The sequence below is a fragment of the Monodon monoceros genome, unplaced genomic scaffold, assembly GCF_005190385.1.
Source record: "Monodon monoceros isolate NGI ecotype Baffin Bay Population unplaced genomic scaffold, NGI_Narwhal_1 Super_Scaffold_14, whole genome shotgun sequence".
In the NCBI taxonomy this organism is placed as follows: Eukaryota; Metazoa; Chordata; class Mammalia; order Artiodactyla; family Monodontidae; genus Monodon; species Monodon monoceros.
The window spans coordinates 7,728,377-7,749,370 of record NW_021703770.1 but is presented as its reverse complement, the minus strand read 5'-3'; the positions used below and the strand labels follow the sequence as shown (position 1 = coordinate 7,749,370).

Below are 20,994 nucleotides of genomic sequence, written 5' to 3'. Positions count from 1 at the left end.
CAACTACTGAAGCCCACGCACCTAGAGGCCGTGCTCCACTACAAAAGAAGCCACTGCAATGAGAAGCCCGTGCATCGCAAGGAAGAGTAGCCCCTGCTTGCCGCAACTAGAGAAAGCCTGCGTGCAGCAACGAAGACACAACTCAGCCAAAAAAATAATATATATATATATATACCTTTGAACACGAAAATGCGTGCTAATTAAAAGTGAATCGTCTCAGTGCTTGATTTGGAAATTGGAACAAATACTGGACTAAACATGAAGCAGAGCTATTTTGGGCAATTTGGGCTAAAAGCAAATACTCTGATAGGATGTTGACAATGATCTTTCTAACATCATCTTAACTGATATTATCAGGCAGGCATCCTTTCTGGAAGAGGGATCTATCTAGTGGCTCATCTTGGTGTTGGCCCTACACAGTGTGTACGAACGAGAGCTGGTAAGTGTGCGGACACGGAGATGGATAAAGCCCAATTCCTCCCAGTTCAAACTGGGCTTTAAGAGAGGAGCACTGGGGCTTCCCTGGTGGTGCAGTGGTTGAGAGTCCGCCTGCCGATGCAGGGGACGCGGGTTCGTGCCTCGGTCCGGGAAGATCCCACATGCCGCGGAGCGGCTAGGCCCCGTGAGCCGTGGCCACTGAGCCTGCGCGTCCGGAGCCTGTGCTCCGCAACGGGAGAGGCCACAACAGTGAGAGGCCTGTGTGCCGGAAAAAAAAAAACAAACAAAAAGAAAAACAACCGAGGTCCAGGAGAAGCAAACACTCTTAACCTAAGTACTAAGAAGGTGGTGGCGGAATCAGTCCTCTAGAAATCGGGGGTGAGGGGAGGGGTGATACAGAGGCAGAACTTGATCCAGAGGATTTGACAGGGGAAGGGGGTCTGTACGGTAACTGTGTTACCAGAAGCCTACGTGTACTAATTAGGAAAACACTTAGGTGTGGTACATGTGATCCAATCATCAGGATATTATTATTCCTGACCTTGTCCTTCCTTCCTTCCTCAGGATCTTTGGATGCTGATTTTATTTCTGGCAACTGTACAAAACCAAAAGGCCAAGGGGATTAAAAAAAACAAAAAACAATGAAAAAACCAAACCCATTATGGGCCAAACTACCTCAGGGCCTCTGGGATTTGCATCTTTTTTGAAAAATGTAAGCAGAGATGTCTGTCATTCGGCATCCGTATCCTCCTTTGCCTTCCTGGGCACTATGCCCTCTGGATCTCCTCTATCTCTGTCATTTTGGCCCCACACCCTCCCTCAGCAGGCTTTCTCTGACTCTTGCCTTCAGCTTTTGTCCCAGGGCCGAAGACTCCCAAATCTCTTCTTGAGATCCCTCTACCTGCCTTCAGCCTGGTATGCCCAGCTGCCTTCAGATCTATTCTCTCGGATGTTTCTCTTGGACGTCATCTCAAGCCTAATACGTAAAAGAGAAACTCACACCCTCTCTTCACATCTCCTCCCTAAAGAAGCTTTCCTTCCCAAGTTGCCTACTGCTCTTCCAGCGCATCCGTTTCCTTATTCCGTAAACTTGGTGTTACGTAACTAACAGATGCCTCGCTTTTGCTCCCAAGTCAACAGCCAGCAAATCCCAGGGAGTCTTCTTCTGCAGTAAGACTCAGCCCTTTTCTTTTCCACAGCCACCAATACTATGCACCTAACACTCCCTTCTGTATCAAAATCGAGGTCTTCCCTCCATGGATTGTCTGTCATGCTGTCGGCTCCATAGAACCCTGTTGCTGATAATTCAACGCTACTGTCCTTATAAAGACCCTAGAGTGGTTTCTTAAAGGACATGTTCCAAGCTTGCACGTAAAGTTGTTCATTAACTAGTTCCATTGTACCTGTTTTGTTTTGTTTTTACATCCAGTCAATAAATATGTACTTTATTTACATAGTTATTAAATTAACATGCTCTAGTCCCCCTACTGTGTGCCAGGCAGGAATACAGAAATATGACAGAATATGGTTTTTGTCATTTTCTGAAATGTGTACAGCCCAGTGGTAGAATACAAGCACGTATGACAGTTTACTTAGGATTCAGTGGGAAAAGTGCTACAGTAGAGGCAAATCAAGATGTTGTGAAAGTCTGGGGAAGAAAACTGGGAGCAGGAAAGATGTTATAGATGATAAAAATATGCAACAATGCATTGAAAGAAAACCAAGTATTTGGTAATCTGCCCCTTATACCCTTAAGCAAGAGACAGCCTCCAACATACTATTTGTACACACTTCGCTGACTCACCCTAAATTGCCCTCCACCCTCCCACAGCCTCTTTAAGAGCTCTCCAGGTCTTTGCTAATTCAAATTCTGCTTTCTTACAAGTCCATCTCAAGATAGTTTCCCTCAAGCCCTCCCCCCTCTTATCTTCACCTTCTTTTTCTTCTCCTTTCAGTACTGCACAATATCATTTCTTAACCAGAATGTTGGCACTAGGACAAAGGATCTCAAACTTAAATAGGTATTTGAATCACCCTCAAGTGTGATCCATCGGGGTTTAGCTAGGAAGGCAGGAATCTGATTAACAGGTTCCCAGGTGATTCAGGCACAAGAGGATCTTAAGCCACTTTGAGAAACACCGGTTGAGACCTCTGTGGCTTCCTTCGATTTCTCCATACTGGCTGTCCACAGCCCACAGGGACTAGCTAAGCATATGTGGGTTGCTGAAGGCTCTGGGCTCCAAGTATTCGCTTACGTGACCATTAGATACTCACACATTCGCTTAGGTGACCATTAGACTCTCACATTCAGAGAGTCAAGAAAAGTGACTCAGTCAAGTGGATAGAACCGCCCTCTCTGGAGGAAACTGACTCCTGAGGCGTGAAATCTCTCTGAGTCACCAGCAGAGCAAGAGGAAATTACATTTGCTGTCCTCTCAGAACAAGCGCAGCCGTCGCCCCTGATGACCTCCGTGTGTCTCAAATAAATCACGCTTTCAGAGAATACAGACCACACTCCAAGTTCAAGAGCTTATAAAAGAAAAAGCCTACAGGTACACGATGCAGTCAAGGCCGTCACGCGTAGCCTCACAACCTCATAAACGGGTGCAGTTGCAAGAAACAAATATTGCTAATGCACCTCGCATAAGGGTTCCTGAAAATGAATATGACTCAAATCAGGAGGGTGTGACAATAAAACGAAGCCCGAAGTCGCCCTTATGCGCGTCCCTGTCCTCTCCATCTTCCCCAAGCCCCAGCAAGCAGCCCCTCCCTGCCCGGAGCGCGGCTTCCTGTGGAGGCGGGGCCGAGACGTCGGTGACGTGCTGACGTCAGGGCGTGCGGACGCCCAAGTGTCGTCCGGCGCGGAGCTGGGCCGGCTGCAGCTCCTGTCGCCAGCTTTCTTTGCGTGAGCCGCGGGGTTCGTGTCGGCGCTCTCCGCCTTTCGCCCTTCGCCCTTCGGCCTTCGCCCTTCGCCTCGTCCCGGTCTCCCCGGCCCGTCCGTCATGGTGCCGTCGGCGCGCCTGGCGAGGCCCCGCTGAGCCTCGGCCCGGCGGCTAGCGCGGCTCGGGGTCACCATGCCTACCCGTGAGTGGCCGGCCGAGGGTCGGATCGGGCGGGGAGCGTTGGGAGGCGGCGGCCCGCTGGGCGCGCACTCAGGTGTCGCCGTCCGGCGGGGCGGTGGGGCAGGCGGGCCTGGCCGGGGAGAGCCAGGAAGTGCCGGCGACCGGCCGAGTTAGTTTCGTTTGGTCTTAGGCTTTCACGGTGGGGTGGCGTGGGAGCCCGTTGTAGAAACGGGGAAACCGAGGTCCGAGCGCTAAGGGCGCACGGCTAGTAAGTGGCAGAGCTGCTAGTAAGCTTGACCTGTGGGACTTGGAAGTCCAGCTCTTTCTCCAGCAGAGCTAAATGGCACTGTATGGAAATGCTGAAAATAGCTCCGTCCCATCGCCATTGCCTCCTCACTTGCTCGAGGACCAGGCATCTCCTGGTGGGACGCTCCGTCCTGGCCCAGAGCCCTTCCCCGCGGCGCCCGAAGTCCCAGCTGCCCTGATTTTTCTCTGTGACACGTCCCGGGGGTTGAAGCAGGTGCTCTTTGGGGAACTTGTTGGACCCACCGGCTTCAGAACCAACTGGATCTGACAGCTGATTCCAGTGGCAGCTGAGTGAAATTGCAGGTGTAGGCAATTTGAATAAGACGCGTTGAATAAGATTCTGGAGCTTGGGCCCTGGAATCTGCGTGTCCTGCCTGTTACTGAGGGACCCTGAAGTTTGAAAATCGCTGGATAGTGGAGGCGTTTTGGACAAACAGGGTACTATAACACTACCAACGACAAATTTTAAAACGACCCAGAGAATCACCATGTGACTTTAAACCCGGTGACCTATCTGGATATGTGCAGACTAGGGAAGCTCCTGATTTTGGACGTAGAGCGAGCATGATGATGATTGATTTGAGATTCTTTTCAAGTAGGGCTCATGCAAGCGTTTCATGTTGTAGAATCTTGAAATACTTGTCTGTATGTTTCCAATTCATATTTCTTAGAATTCATAACTTTTCCTGATTGTCCTTATTTTTGTAGACACATGGGACATTGGATTTCCAGGTCAGCCTCAAATGCATTTTTTTGTCCAGTGGTGGATAAAGAGGAATTATTTCCTGATACCAGAAAGGTTTATGTAACGCTGTTACAAATTTTTAAACAATCTTGATGTAAAGATTACTAATAACTCCTCATACATGTATGGGTAAGGTGGATTTTGTTCTCTGAACCCAGTCCTGTGTGTCCTAAACTTGATGTTCTTGGATTTTTGTATCCCATATGTATGTCAGCAGTTTAATTTTATTCTTCTAGACTGGAGGAATATCATCATCAGTATTCATTGTCAATTTATTGTTCCTAAATTTATATTTATGTTAACAAGTGAATTAGCACTGTGCTAATCTTTTACTTTCTTAGAAAGCAAAGGGTGTGGGGGAGGAACACCTTTCTTGAAAGTTAAGGCTTCAAGTGGACTTTATTGGTAAAATGGCAATTAAACAGTTTTTTAGTTATGTTCTAAGGTTATATAGGCCAATAGAGTGGATAGAGGACTTTTTTTCCCCCTTAATTGTGTGATTTACAATGCAGAACGACACAAGGATGAGCCATGGTGTACTTTGCATAGTTAGTATCCGTGACCTGACTGGAGGGCAAGTGAAATATTTGAGTTATCTATCATTGCTGTTAATATTTATTATGGTACAGTTTCTGTGATTGCTTAAAAGTGTGGTACCGATTGGTGGTACACGTGTGAAGTCAGTTGTGTTCATAATTGCCTTTTTCTCTTCTTTTGTGACCAGAACCACCAAAATAGCTGTGATAGTGTATGGATATTAGTACTTCCCAGAAATTCTGCATGTAGAATAAGTAATTTCCAGGAACATTATTATTTTCTTTAGGGATTTTTAAGGAAGGAACACCCCTCGTGCCCTGCCAGTAAGCGAAGCTTTTTTTCTTTCTAATGTCAGATGAGTTAGGAGGCTCATGTACATGCTCAGCCAGTTAATCCTTAAGCATTTAGTGAAATAAATGTAATGCTTTTCTGTAAAATGAAAGTGTTGGAGATGATCACTAGGGTCTTTTCAGACTCTATACTTCTGAGAGTGACCCTTATTCCAAGCCATAGAATTATTCTACTCTTGCTATTTTGTTGCTTCTTTGGAATATTGATACCCTCAGTCATTGAAACTGGAATTGGTAAGTAGAATCCAGTGGGGCATAGCACACCCCTGAAGGCTGAACGATGGCATATCTCATGAATGTTAATAGTCACTTCATTGGACTTATTTAGGAGATCCATAGACTCTTTTTCAGAAAACAGCTACCTGGAAGGATGTGTGACAGGAAGTTGCTGCGACACAGGAACAGTTCTGTGGTCATGTCACTGTATATTTTCAGGCAGTAGTTTGCAATAATCACTAAGCACAGATTTCAAGACTGTTTCACTAAACGATCTTTTCAAATCTACAAACCTGTAATTTGTCACATCATTTCTCTAAAGGCCTTCATTTCATCCTCCTACACCCAAAGGATCATTAAGAAACATTTTGATTGTGAAGATTTTCCAAACTCTGTATCAGAATTTGAGTGGAAGAAACGTTAAAGCTTCTCAATCCAGTCGTTTTATTTTATTTTGCATATCAGGAGACTGAGACTCGGTGAGTTTCAGTAACTCGGCTAAGGTCACAGGTGGAGTAGAAGCAGGACTTGAACACAGACCTGGGATTAGGGTTTGGGTTAGGGTTCCTATCCATAATCACACTGAGCATAGATCCTGTTTATTTTTCCATAGCAAAGTTGATAATAGTTTATCTTTTTTAAAAATTTTCCCTGGAGTTACACTAAGGCAAAAGTGAGCGTGGCCAAAACTTACATCAGACATGTGAACTTAAAAGAATATTTAACATTTTTGCCTTTGCTTCTGTCTTGTCACAGGAATCTGAGCAAAGATTGCCGGGGATTCCAGTGGTATGCTAGGTAGATGCTTGGTTATATAGGTACAGATGTAAACTTTTTAGTAAACTACTTCTATGAAAGGGACTCGTTAGCTGACAGATAACTTGTCTCAAAGCAGGTCCAATAAAATATGCCCTTTTATTATATATGAAAACATTGTATATTGGCTAAGGGAAACTGCAACTATTAACCATTCTTTGCTGTTAAACTATACTTTCAGTAATTATTTGTGGGTAATGCTTTCTTTTCTCATTTAGATGTTGGCATTGATATCTGGCCGCATTTGTTAGGCTGTGGTAATGTGGTCCATCTGTGTGTGGATTTTTTCCGTTGATGAGGTTGATTATATTTGACTTATTTTTCAATCCATTCTTATGAAGTAAGTGCAGAATATAGGTGAATTGTGAAGTGAGGGATGAATGCTGGTGCAAGTGTTTTCATTTAGAAACACATGACAAGTAAACTTGACCTGTTACTGGCTTGTGAACCTTTTGTGTTTGTTCATTCTCTCTCCCTCCCTGCCCCTCACCCCCTTTTCTCCCTCTCCCACCCAGCACCTATGTACACTGCCAGAATTATAGCTGAAGAGTTTTCTTTCTCACAGCGACCTTTGGCCTGACATGTTTTGGTTACTACCCGATCTCATCTTTCAATCTGTCCCCACTCATGAGGACACGGGGCTGCATTAAAGACGATGTAGGTCATGGGAGATGAGGCTGGAGAAGGAGAAAGGAGCCAGAATTTGAAGGATGTAAGATGCTGTGCAATTAACGTGACTAAAATTGTGTTCCAGCTGTCACAGCCACAGCTAGTGGCTATTTTGTAGGCATATTAGCAGTTTCCAACTTAGTGGTTACTTAAAAACTTAAAATTTGCTCTTAATAATAGAAATTGATTATTGGATATTGATTGTGTGTGAGGCAATATACTTTGTGTTTTACAGGAATGATCTTACTTAGTTGTCTCCGACATTGAGGAAGGTCCTATTTGACCAATTATAGAAATGAAGAGATTGGTTCAGGGAAGTAAAGTAGCATGCCTAATGACAGTAAGTGGTGGAGCTGGGATTGGAAGTGGATAGGTGTGACTTCACAGTCCCAGTTCTTTTTTCACACTGTACTGGTCTGAGCCAGGCAGGAATGGAATCTGCAGTCCTCAGATCCTATCAGTTTCCTTTAACACTGTCACTTTTGCTTAGCGCTATGCCTGATCACATAATAGGTACTTGGTAAATGTTGAATAAAAGAACAAATTCTAACTGGAGTCAGAGAAGTTATTCTTTGGATACTATAACCTGAAATAACTTTTTTCCCCCATAAAAACAGTGTTATAAAAAGTTTTATAGTTTATGATTAGATTCTTAGCAGACCTGCCTGAAATATTTGCAAGACCTGATACAAGAATACAAATGGAGGCCCGCAAATCATAGTCTAAATGCGGGTTTCTCAGTTTTTGCTCTCGATGACTTGGACTGGATCATTTTTCGTTTGGGAGGTCTAGGGCTTTCCTGTGCGTTGTAGGATATTTAGCAGCTTCTCTGGCCTCTACCCACTAGAAGCTAGTAGTAATCCTCCCTGTCCCCTAAAGCTGTGACAACCAAAAATGGTGGGGGGGATTGTCCCTGGGTTGAGAACCACTGGTCTAAATATTAAATGTTATAGACCAAGCTGTGGCCACAGCCTGGCCTGCTTTCCCATCCAGGGTCCCTACAATCTGCTCCCCAGAGATTACTTTCTCAACCTGGAGGTCCAAGCAGACTACAGGCCTGACCTCGTCAGCAGTGATCTGTTGGGTCAGGGTGGGGTCTTGCCTGACCCTGTCCAGCTTCTTTGGGGAGCCAGAGTGAGAAGGTCCCCCCCGCCCCCCATTACCTCACTTCCATCTCGGGAGTTTGGTACAGTTCTAAGCACCTCCCAAAGCTATTACCACCTGAGTAGAGGGGCAGGTGGGTGGAGGAAGCCCCGCTTTCTCGGGAAACTGCATCTGCCTGGACTCCCACTTCGGGTAATTTGGGGTGGGCAACTTCAAAGAAAAACAGCTGCCACCATCTTTCTCTGGTTTCCTAGGATGCGATTTTCAGTATTGTCCCCTCCCCCACCCACACGTACCTCTCTAAAAGGAAAGAAAACTCTGTGTTTTGGGAAGCAGAGGCCCTTTCCCCCCCACCTCCACCCCCGAGTCGAGTGAAAGCACTAGTTCTTAGGAGAAAGCCACATCTTACCTATTATATAGTTCAACTTAGGTATGGAATGACCCCAGGTCATCTGAATACTGGGTGGGTATTCACAACTACATACTTCATACTACCTTTATGGGGGATGGAAAGGTATGGTATAGAAGTATTATAAAAATCTGTGGCTAAAGATTTGAAGAAGGATGCAAAGTTAACATCAAATAAAAGATCAGTATTTGCAGTATTTATACAAATCGGAAAGCAAAATACCACCAACCCTCTGTGGTTAAAGCACACACCTGTGCTTGTCAAAGTCTAAGTGCAAATGGTTGATAAAGATTTGGGGGGAGATGGTTCAATTTTACTAATAAAGAAATGCTAATTAAAAGCTGAAATCATTTTTGGTTTACCGCATTACCGAAGACTTTTTAACAGTAATAGGCAAAGGTGGTGGTGAGGTGCAGTAGAAAAGGCAGAAGTTTAAATTGGTACAATTCTTGGGAAGTAATTTGGCAATATTTTATCAAGTGCTCTGATAATGCTTTTACTCATTGACCCAGTAATTTCACTTTGGGGAATTCTTAAGAAATGATTAAAAACATAAACTGCACTAGGATGTCTGCCCTGAGGTGTCTGTCACCATAATATTTATAAAATAGTAAAAACGCAGAAACTTTAATATTCAATAATGGGCAAGTGGTGCAAACATTGAATATTTGAATATAGAACATCCTTGCAACAAAATATCATGCAGCCATTTAAAATACTTATGAAAGCACTGGGATTATGAACTGTTTTTCTTTTCTTTTCTGTAATTTGTGTCTTCCAGAGTTTCTACAGTTAGCGTATAATCCACAATCAGAAAGAGTTGCTTAAATTTTTTTTTTTTTACAACTTTACCATAATTTTTTCAACATTTTCATAATTCTTTCCAAAACCTAAATGAAACAAAATATTGCCCTGAACTGGTTCTTCCTTTCGCCCGTAGGAAAGAATTTTGGGTAACTGATCAGACGGTGTTGATCGTGTGTGTGTATGTGGCTGAGGAGCACAGCGCGTTTACTGTCTGATCGCTATTGCTGTCAGGTGATAGCAGATGCTTATCATTGGTGTTTTATTCTGAAAGGAGGAAGAAGTGATTTCTGATTGATTAAGTGGTGGTTTCAGTTGTGAAAACCTGAAAGGTTGAGATGAAGCACTTTGGGTTTGGTTTATTGGGAGTTTGTAGGCTTTGTTTTGTTCTTTTTCCCTGAATGATTGTGTATTGTAGAATGAACACAATTCTAGGGAAGTATGATCACAAAGTGAATGTTGGCAATTCCTCCTATGATTAGTATGTCAACCCTGTCAAAATTCTTTCATCATTTGTATTTGCCAGGTTTATTCCACTCTTGAAATGAGCCTGCTTTCGCATATGCTTGAAGTCAAGCAGGAGCTACTATTCATTTTCCTCTTTCTGTATAGGCTGTCATATCCTCCCTTCTGCATATTTATTTACTGCTTGCTAACTTTAGGTATTATTAGATAACTTGCTAACTTTAGGTATTATTAGATAGCATGATTCTAATTTTCATTAAAGAAGCAATCACTACTCAGGTTTTTGTCATTGTACCTCTGCATCAAGTTTGCCATATTCTAAAAAAATGGGCATTAAACCTTTTGCTCTGCAGTCTTGAAGAGGACTTTCATTCCCCTCAATGCCATTATGTTTGGTTTTATTCTTAGTTGGTGAGTTCATTACCAGACCTCCAGGGTATTTCTGCTGTACTGTATCCAGTACGTTTCTGGATAATTCTAAGTGTTCTTCACACCCCTGCTATTTAATCGGCTTTTTGAACAGCTGTCTTGGCAAATTGCTACAAAGTTCTGTGGGCTGTGGTTGCACTTAACTTTAAATGGATCTCACTCCCACTGGGCAGGGAAAATGAAATATAAGATGTTCAATTTTGCTGTGGTCAATTCCTGGGGCCTCGTAAATGGCAAAAGGTACTGGCCAGGCTAAAGGACTGGCGTGGAAGTTGAAAGGAGTGGTCCGTTTATGATATCTGACATAAATTGTTTTTTGAACTTAGTTATAAGTATTTTTATTAACTATTTGATCCATTAAATGGAAAATGATAATACTTCTCAGGGAAATTTAGATACAGTAGAATTTATGTAATTGTGCTTTAGAGGTAGAAATGCTTTATGAGCATGTGATTAGAATCAGAATCAGAATTAGAATTGCTTCTTGGATTGTTACCCTTTGCTGCAGCTGGTTCCAGAAGGGCATCTACAGAGGAGGGTAGTCTAGGCAGATGTGTAATAGCTAGAATTTTGGGTCTAAGTTCCTATGGGGTTTTCCCATTCTCTTAGCTGGCTGGACGATGTGAACTTAAGGGGTCCAGTTTCTTTTTCAGTTCACAGCCCAGATCAGAAACAGACTTAAATAATTTGTCTACTCCATGCTACCTTTTCCCTTGGTTCCATCCTGCTTCATCACTTGGTCTTCCAAGGATGGGAGCACCTTTGGGAAGCTGCCCCAGGTTTGTCTTACTGTGCCATCTTTACGAAATGGAACAGCTCAGGTCCAGGAGATTGAGGAAAGAAACTGCCCCAGGTCAGTTCTATTTGTATGACCTTTACTAAAGCTCCACCCCCTGACACGGGATTCTCATTGGGAGTTCCTGAGCATTACGTGTTGTTCTTGATCCGTATTGGAGGGTGGCACAAGGGAAGTTTGAGCTACTGCTAGACCTAAGTTTTCAGGATGTCTTCCATGGAAATATAATAGGGACTGCTGTGTGGAGAGGGTGCTGAAGAGACTGAGCAGGTAGGCCTCTCGACCTGACCCAGCTTCAGCCGGGCCAGCTCTGTTTTTAATCTGTCTTACGGTAAGATTCTGCATCCAATTTCAGGAGGTAAATAACATTGGCTCCTTTTTAAAAAGTTTGAAATTTATGGTCTTAGACATTAGAATGTGCCTTCTGACAAGAACGTAAGATATTTTAGAATCAAAAGCTTAGGAACCTAGAGGCAAAACCAAAGCCATTTAGCTGATGGTGGCTCACCCGCTTTTGCTCTAATGACCTCTAGGAATGGAGCTGTCTCGTCTCTCCTTGGAGTCGTTCCGGTCATAGGCGCCGTCTGTATACTCTTGGAGTCACAAGCATTCTCTTTCAGTCTTTCTTATCTTCCTGTTGGATTTCTCTTAGGGATTGATTCACTCAGCAGATTATTTTAGTGCCTACATGTGCAAGGCAGTGATAGGTGGGGAATACGGAGATGAATAAAGCAGTGCCTAGCTTTAAAAAGTTTATCCAGTCTATAGAACCTTGTGTAGATGGCTATCACACAAAGAAGGAAATGCAGGCCCCCTGAGACAGTGCTGTGGGGTTCACAGAGAGACTGCAAGGAAAAGGCGAGTGGAAGATGGCGTCCTCAACCTGAGTAGTTACCAGAGGTGAGAGTGCGTGTTTGGGGAAGTTAAGTTGAGTCACGCAGGTGGAAGTAACCAACAGCTGGCGGGAGTAAGTCATTGGTGCTGGAGAGCGTGACGACTTTAAGGCCATATATATATTTGGTAATTCTGTCTTTTAAGCAACACATACTTATCAACGCCTAGTATGTGCCAGCTATTACAGGCACTGAGGCCACAGCAGTACCTCATACTAGACACGTGGGCATCACCCCGGCCATCTTCTCTGCTCTCATAAAGCTTAATCTGGGGAGGAAGACAAGTGCTGACCAGACACTTATCTTCCTTACCAGACTAATTACAAGCACCTAATGCCTGTTTTGTTTGCCAACGTATATATAGTTTTTGATACAGTAGGTGGCTCATGGTACACATTCGGTGTATATTTGTAGACTGACTCAGATTACTAAAGGAGAAACACAGGTTGCTGTGGAAACACATGAGAGAGGTTGGAGGGAGAGCAGTTAGAGGTTATTAGAATACAGTAGTCTGAGTGGTGGGCTTTGGGACTTGGATGATAGTAGTGGGATGGATTGCAGTGTACAAATCTGAATATTGTTGAGAAAGTACAATTCATAGGATTAATTGGACGAGGCGTTGAGGGAGAAGGAGTCAGGATTCACTCCCAGTTTTCAGGCTTGATCATTTGGGTGAACTGCTCTGGTATGATACAGGCACTTTCTGGAGAATGAGCTGTTTGGGAGACTTGAGATGGCAGGTGCGTCCGTCGTAGGGTATGTTAAGTGTGTGGTGCCTTACAGGACTTTCAGGGTACATTTGTAGGAATAACAGTGGATGAAATTACTAAAGGATAGGTTGTAAAGAGAGGAAAGATGCTGAGGCAGATCCTCGAGGAACGTGTTCATTTAAGGATGGAATCGGCAGAGGGAGCAGGTGGAACATTGTTAAAACAAATGCTTGCACGACAAGAACTAGGTAAGACTCACGACAGTCCATTTATTTATAGAAGCGCTGGAAACATTTCAATGTAGCAAGGAAAAGAAGCTGGACAGTCTCTTACTGTTTGATGTGAGGCTTTTGACAATGATAGTTTATGAAGTGTTAGAAAAAAAGTCTTACTTTAAAACCTTAAAGATGATTGTATGTCTTAATTCTGGTATGTACTGTCCTGTACTTATGTCATTAACTTGTCACAGCTTCCTAGCTGAGGGGAGAGATTGTCAAATTATACTTGGTTGAGAGGATATAAACTCTTCTATAATTCCTGGGTAGACAAGCTAAATTGTGCAATGTGCGGGTAGAAATTAGGGAAGCTCCACATATGTAATCTACAACTTTCATATAGAACTAAACTACTAGTAACTTATCATCCCGTGCTGTCTTCTTTGAGTCTCACTGTTACGTGTATTTGTGGAAGAACTGAATGCTCGTGGCAGATACAGTGCTTATGTAAACTTGCTGAGGAACTGCTTTACTTCAAACAAAGAACTGAGGGGGCATTTAGAGACTGGAGCTGTCACCTGAGAGCATCAGTTAGCCCTCTGAGTGTTGAGCACCACATTCTCCCCCCACACAGCTGATACTCCTCTTTTTTCCCTTCCCTATCCATTGCTTTCTGCGTATTTACTCAGTGACATGGAGTAGACAGCCTCTATTCTCTTTAAAGCAGCAAAGAAATATTGCTGCTCTTTTTGCTGCCTGCCCTGATAGGGTACAACAACATGCTGGTTAAGGGCTGAAAAATTTTAAAAGCTTTCTATCCAGTGGTTTCAAGAACAGTAGGGAGGGGTGAGTAACAATTAAGTGTCGTTTGGCTGCAGAGCTTTTGCTGGAATGGTCATTGATTCCACCATTCTTAATTTTTTAAATCTAAAATTTCACTGTGTTCAACCTTTCTAAAGAATCTGAGTATTTACACAAAAGTGAGATGATTTTCTCTTGTTCCGTTTTAATTTTCAAGAGTGAATAGTTTCTTTTTGTAGTTGTAGTAATAACATGAATACTACAAGTGTGTATAGATTTCCGGGTTCTCCCTTTGTGTATAAATGCCACAGAAAGTTGCCCTGTTCTTTATTTCTTCCATGCATTCGTTGTTATAAGTCTTAACCTTTGAACTTGAGGAAGATATAATAATACATTGAAATCTTCAGATTTCAAAATCTTCAGCATCAGATTTTGGTTTATGATTCATTAAAAAAGATATTAGAGAAAATTAGATTGCCTTCTTAAGAGTTTTGATTAACATAAAAGTCAGTTGTGCGTGCTGTGACCATAATGTGTATAATAAATTAAAAGAATACCTAATTTAAAGAAGTCTTAGGCTTTTAACATTGTGTTACCCAAGTGAATACAAAATGTTTAGAGTCTTTATGCTTTAGCTGGAAGTGTTGGGGAGACTATGTCAAGCACTGAACCTCGAAGGTTTAAATTAGTAGCTTAATGTTTTTTAAATTAAACTTTGTACTTAGCTAGACCCACTCAGAAAGTCCTGTGTTATATTTTCCTGTCTTCAAACTTTGGATAGAGAAATTAAATATATATTCTGTTTAGATACATAATGAGAGTGTTCCCTATCTTTCCCTTTACTGTTTAATCGGGAAATTTAATCATCTCAATTCAAATGAAAATCTTCAACATATGGCATAGACGTGGGTGTTGTGAAATCTGTAAGAAGAATCAATGCCATTGGTATATTGAATGTATTTGTTCTGAAAGTAATTTCGGAAGTTACAAACACCCCAGATTTAACCCTTTTGTTATTCTGTGACTAATAAGGAAATAAGAATTTGTTAAAATTTAAGTCGGGGAATTTTAATGCTGTTTTGAATTTTGCCTGAAATAACTCATATCCTACTTTTGAAATATTCAGAGAATTTTTAATTAAAAATAACTCAAACATCTGGTTCACTGAGAAAAATCCTAGTCATTGTCTATGGTGGATTCTTTATGTTTGTAATGGTGACAAATTAGTATCTTTTGATTTAAGGGTTTATTTTCCTCACTACAGTGCCTTAGCTCGTTTAAGCAGAAATTGGATTTGGATGTGTTGATGTTTTTTTGTTTCTGTTTTTTTTTTAAAGAACTTAGCTAGAACTCTGCAGAAAACCCCACCTTTATCTTTTTTCAATATCCAGGTTTTCATTGTGGACAGTAGGGTAGCAGTAGGGTTTTAAACTGTGACCTTAGTAGTACAAATACTTACTAAGGTCACAGTAAGTATACTGATGGAAATAATTGATTTTTAAAAAGAGCTGTATTGAGATATATAATCTGCATACCTGTCTTAAGTATATGGAAAGATGTGATTTTTATGTAAAATAAAAACTGTACAAATTACCTGAGCAGTGATTATAAATGTGAAATCCTAGATGCCCAACTTTTCCTTGCCCCCAGATTTTGATTCAGTAGGACTCACAATTCGATAAATTGCACGGTGTTAGGAGACGTGCTAAAATTAAAGATACTGAGTGGCAAGATTCTGAAATTCTAGTTCTTTTTAACCTCTTTATTATAAATCAGATATTTTTTCCTCTGGATTTTAAAACTTACACAGTATATTTTTAAATTTAAAAATCTGAAATCATCCAGTACCAGATTACCATAATCCCAAAACGAGTGTTTTAATTTGTAGAGGGGAGAATTAACTGGACTTTTTCCTCTGTATGCCCAGATTATAATAAAGCAAAGGATTCCCACCTTATTTCTACAAAGTAAAAATGGCTTGTAGCTTCAAAACTGAAACTTGCTTTAAGTATGGATTTGCTGCTAGAGTTTTGTGAAAGTTTACATATAAATGCTTCTATTATTTTCCTTGTTAGTTTTGGGAGTATTTCGTTGTTACAAACTGAAACTCACAGTGCACAGTGGATAGGGAAACTTTAAGACATCCTAAACAGCGGTTGTCATTTGGCTGTGATTTTGTAAAGTAATGAGGTTCTCTCCCCCTTTTTTCAGTGGCTGAGCTCCATACAGCTCTTGTTTGTTGTCAGGTGTGCTGGGAATTCACCAGTAACTTTTTGTGGGGGCAGTCTAATAGCCTAACAAAAGCTTCTCATTTTTCCTTTCATGATGTTCTTGTATTCTTAGGGATATTTTAGAGCTCAGAGTAACCTACAATAGGAAAAGAAGACACTTTCTAGAAGTGGGAACTTCTGTAATATGACAGGTTCTCAGGCAGGGTGTCACTTCTCCATTCTCTACCATCTGACTTGTTGGAGAGCTTGGTAACAAGAGTATAATCTTTGGGCAGCTGTGAAATATTTTGACTGTGTTGCTCTACTCTCCATATTAAACAGTTCAGCTTATTCAAAAAAAAAAAAGCCATCTCAGGAAGGCAGTACAGTATAGAAACTGTTAAGAGCACAGGCTCTTAAGTGGATCCACCACTTCTAGTTGTGTGACCTTGGACAGATTACTTTTATCTTTCTGATTTCCTATTTGTAACCTATAGATGTTGATACCTACCTCATACAGTTATGAGCATTAAGGAAGATAAAATCTGGAATATAGTAGATGTTCAAATATTGGTTGAATGCATTCTGAAAGAATCATACTGGCAGATAAGGAATAGATAAGCACAGGGTATTCCTGGGGTAGGTCTTCTGGTTTTCTACTATATTTTGCATTATATCCATGAAACCAGAATTTGTGCCGCGGGGAACTTGCATTTAGTATTTGCTGTTGTATTAGTTTACTAGGGCTGCTGTAATATAATACTGCAAACTGAGTGACTTGAGCAACGAATTTATTGGCTCACAGTTTTGGAGGTCAGAAGTCTGAAATCAAGGTGTTGGCAGAGTTGGTTCCTTCTGAGGGCCGTGAGGGAAGGGTGTGTTCCAGGCCTTTTGCTCTGGCTTGTAGATGGCCAATTTCATGTTCACCTGGAGTTCTCCCTGTATGCATGTCTGTCTCTTAATTTTCCCCTTTTATAAGGATACCAGATATATTGGATTAGGGCCCACTCTAATGACTTCATCCTCACTTAATTGCCTCTGCAAAACCTCATCTCTAAATAAGGTCACATTCTGACGCCCTGGGAGTTAGGACTTAGGCATATGAATTTGGAGGGGGATACAGTTCAACCCGTAATAGCTATGTGAGACATGAAAGTGAAACAGATTTTTTTACTTACAATATTTCCATTTTCTAAACCATGCTTATTTATTAAACTTTGATATAAGCTGATGGCATAGTAACTTTTTATTTTGCTAAAACCAAATATTCATTTATTTAAACTTAGGGTGAAGTATATCTAGCGCTAGAAGAAAATTAGTAGAGTTGAACAAAAGTTCTTTCTTTTCATGGCTCAGTTATTTGGTATGCCACTAAATTCTCTGAAGGCTGACTTAAAGTCATTTTGGCATTTGAGTTGATTTCAGGAATGGTACATATCTTAATATCTAGCAAATACAGAATTTACTGGTCTACATGTTATATGAAATCTTACTTGTGTTAGTTTTTCAAAGCTGCCATATACAAGGTACCATAAGCCAAGTGGCTTAAGACAACAGAATATTCTCGCAGTTCCGGAACCTAGAAGTCTGAAATAAGGTGTGGGCAGGGCCATGCTCCCCCATAAGTTTCTAGGGAAGGATCCTTCCTTGCCTCTTCTAGCTCTGGTGGCTGCTGGCAAGCCTTAGAGTTCCTTGGTTTGTGGCAGCATGAATCTAATCTCTTCCTGTCTTCAATGTGGCCTTCTTCCCTGTGTGTCTCCTCTTTCTCTTATCCACTTGTCTTATCTTTCTCTTTATGAGGGTACCAGTCTTTGGATTAAGGGCCCACCCTAATCCAGGATGACCTCCTTTTAATTTGATTCCATGTGCAAAAACTCTGTTTCCAAATAAGGTCACATTCACAGGTACTGGGGTTAGGACTTCAACATATCTTTTTTGTGGGAACACAGTTCAACCTGCAACGTTTGTCCATTGCTTTAAAAAGTTAGCTTCTTTTAACTTCTCTAATCTTCCAAGTATTCTTGACTAGTAAATGGACAACTTTGTTACCACAGATTAATGTTCTTGAGCCTCACAATTCAGAACCCTCCCACTGCCTTGATGGTTAACCTATTACCTTGGTTTTCCAGGTAAAGAATTATGCTTCACTTTCAGCTCTTTGTCCTGTTTCAGTAGTTTGCTGCAAATTCTTTTTAAAGTACCTTTTGTCTCATACTTCTTTACCAACTCAGTGTTATGAGTTATGTTTGAAATTGTTGAACCTACTATTTTATAATTTACAATAGATTGCAATTCCAGGAGCCTTTTGTAACTGGAATGTGTGTTATCTTACTGCTGAATGCATCTTATCTCTAGTACTTTTTATGAAGACAAGGTATTCTATACAGATAGAATGGTGTGAGCAGGTGCATGGGGATGAATAGGTTTGGAGCTTGATTTAAGAGCTGTGAATATTCACAGTTTTTATCTGGGAAGTAAGACTGAAAAGGTAGAGACTGTGCCCAGGTTCATCTCCAAAACCAGCCTAACAATGAAGTGTAAATAAATTGGGGAGATCTTTATTTTGGTAAAGTGTAACTGACTTCACTTTTTAAATCTTTAAATAAATGTGTGTGTGTGTAGCTAAAATGAACTATTAAATTTATCATATATATTTTGTAAAATAAGTGATTTGGGTTTTTGTAGGTATGCTCCGAATGAACTATCTTATAATTTGTCTAATCGTGGATACTATTTTAATAACCTTTTCCATTATATTCCATTATATTCTCAATATATTTCTGACATACAATAAAATATCTTGTAGTCATATTCTTTCTGTGTTAACTTTGCCTTAAAAAAACCTCACAGCCTTTTCAGAGGCATTTGGAAAATGTCAGTTTTGTTTTCTTTTTTTTTTTTTTAACTTTCACAAATTGGAAATGTCATAGTCAGACAGCTTCTGAGGAGAAATAGAAAGCTTTTATTGTGAGTCAAGGTTTGAACTTTATTTATTTATTATTATTTTCTTCTTATTAGTCATCCATTTTATACACATCATTGTATACATGTCAATCCCAATCGCCCAATTCATCACACCACCACCCCCAACCACCCCGCCGCTTTCCCCCCTTGGTGTCCATACGTTTCTTTCTTTACTTCTGTGTCTCAATTTCTGCCCTGCAAACCAGTTCATCTGTACCATTTGTCTAGGTTCCATATATATGCGTTAATATACAATATTTGTTTTTCTCTTTCTGACTTACTTCACTCTGTATGACAGTCTCTAGATGCATCCAAGTCTCTACAAATGACCCAATTTCGTTCCTTTTTATGGCTGAGTAATATTCCATTCTGTATACGTACTACGTCTTCTTTATCCGTTCGTCTGTCGATGGGCATTTAGATTACTTCCATGACCTGGCTATTGTAAATAGTGCTGCAGTGAACATTGGGGTGCATGTGTCTTTTTGAATTATGCTTTTCTCTGGGTATATGCCCAATAGTGGGATTGCTGGGTCATATGGTAATTCTATTTTTGGTTTTTAAAGAACCTCTGTACTGTTCTCCATAGTGGCTGTATCAATTTACATTCCCACCAACACTGCAAGAGGGTTCCCTTTTCTCCACACCCTCTCCAGAATTTGTTGTTTGTAGATTTTCTGGCGATGCCCATTCTAACCAGTGTGAAGTGATACCTCGTTGTAGTTTTGATTTTCTTTTCTCTGATAATTAGTGATGTTGAGCATCTTTTCATGTGTCTCTTGGCCATCTGTATGTCTTCTTTGGAGAAATGTCTGTTTTGGTCTTCTGCCCATTTTTGGATTGGGTTGTTTGTTTGTTTGATATTGAGCTGCATGAGCTGTTTATATATTTTGAAGATTAATCCTTTGTCCGTTGATTCGTTTGCAAATATTTTCTCCCATTCTGACTGTTGTCTTTTCGTCTTCTTTATAGTTTCCTTGGCTTTGCAAAAGCTTTTAAGTTTCATTAGGTTCCATTTGTTTATTTTTGTTTTTATTTCCATTACTCTAGGAAGTGGGTCAAAAAAGATATTGCTGTGATTTATGTCGAAGAGTGTTCTTATGTTTTCCTCTAAGAGTTTTATAGTGTCCGGTGTTACATTTAGGTCTTTGATTCATTTTGAGTTTATTTTTGTGTATGGTGTTAGGGAGTGTTCCAACTTCATTCTTTTACATGTAGCTGTCCAGTTTTCCCAGCACCACTTATTGAAGAGGCTGTCTTTTCTCCTTTGTAAACTCTTGCCTCCTTTGTCAAAGATAAGGTGACCATATGTGCATGGGTTTAACTCTGGGCTTTCTATCCTGTTCCATTGATCTATATTTCTGTTTTTGTGCCAGTGCCATATTGTCTTGATTACTGTGGCTTTGTAATATAGTCTGAAGTCAGGGAGTCTGATTCCTCCAGCTCCGTTTTTTCTCTTAAGACTGCTTTGGCTATTCAGGGTCTTTTGTGTCTCCATACAAATTTTAAGATTTTTTTGTTTTAGTTCTGTAAAAAATGCCACTGGTAATTTGATAGGGATTGCACTGAATCTGTAGATTGCTTTGGGTAGTAGAGTCATTTTCACAATATTGATTCTTCTAATCCAAGAACATGGTATATCTCTCCAACTGTTGGTATCATCTTTAATTTCTTTAATCAGCGTCTTATAGTTTTCTGAATACAGGTCTTTTGTCTCCCTAGGTAGGTTTATTCCTAGGTGTTTTATTCTTTTTGCTGCAATGGTAAATGGGAGTGTTTCCTTAATTTCTCTTTCAGATTTTTCATCATTAGTGTATAGGAATGCAAGAGATTTCTGTGCATTAATTTTGTAGCCTGCAGCTTTTCCAAATTTGTTGATTAGCTCTAGTAGTTTTCTGGTAGCATCTTTAGGATTCTCTATGTATAGTATCATGTCATCTGCAAACAGTGACAGTTTTACTTCTTCTTTTCCAATTTGTATTTCTTTTTCTTCTCTGACTGCTGTGGCTAAAACTTCCAAAACTATGTTGAATAATAGTGGCGAGACTGGGCAAC

At 40.8% G+C, this 20,994-nt stretch overlaps 1 protein-coding gene across 10 annotated transcripts in view; it reads left to right on the top strand.

Annotated features, from left to right (window-relative positions):
* The first annotated feature begins 3,300 nt into the window (after window positions 1-3,300).
* Window positions 3,301-20,994, top strand: part of EFR3A (EFR3 homolog A) — a 200,544-nt gene continuing 182,850 nt past the window's right edge. For all 10 annotated transcript variants that reach the window (XR_003793450.1, XR_003793454.1, XR_003793453.1 and 7 more), the window contains exon 1: window positions 3,301-3,522. Coding sequence is in view for 3 of the 10 variants with exons in the window: in XM_029222422.1 (XP_029078255.1) it covers window positions 3,513-3,522 (10 nt within the window). In the remaining 7 variants the exon portion in view is untranslated. The remainder of the gene's footprint in view (window positions 3,523-20,994) is intronic.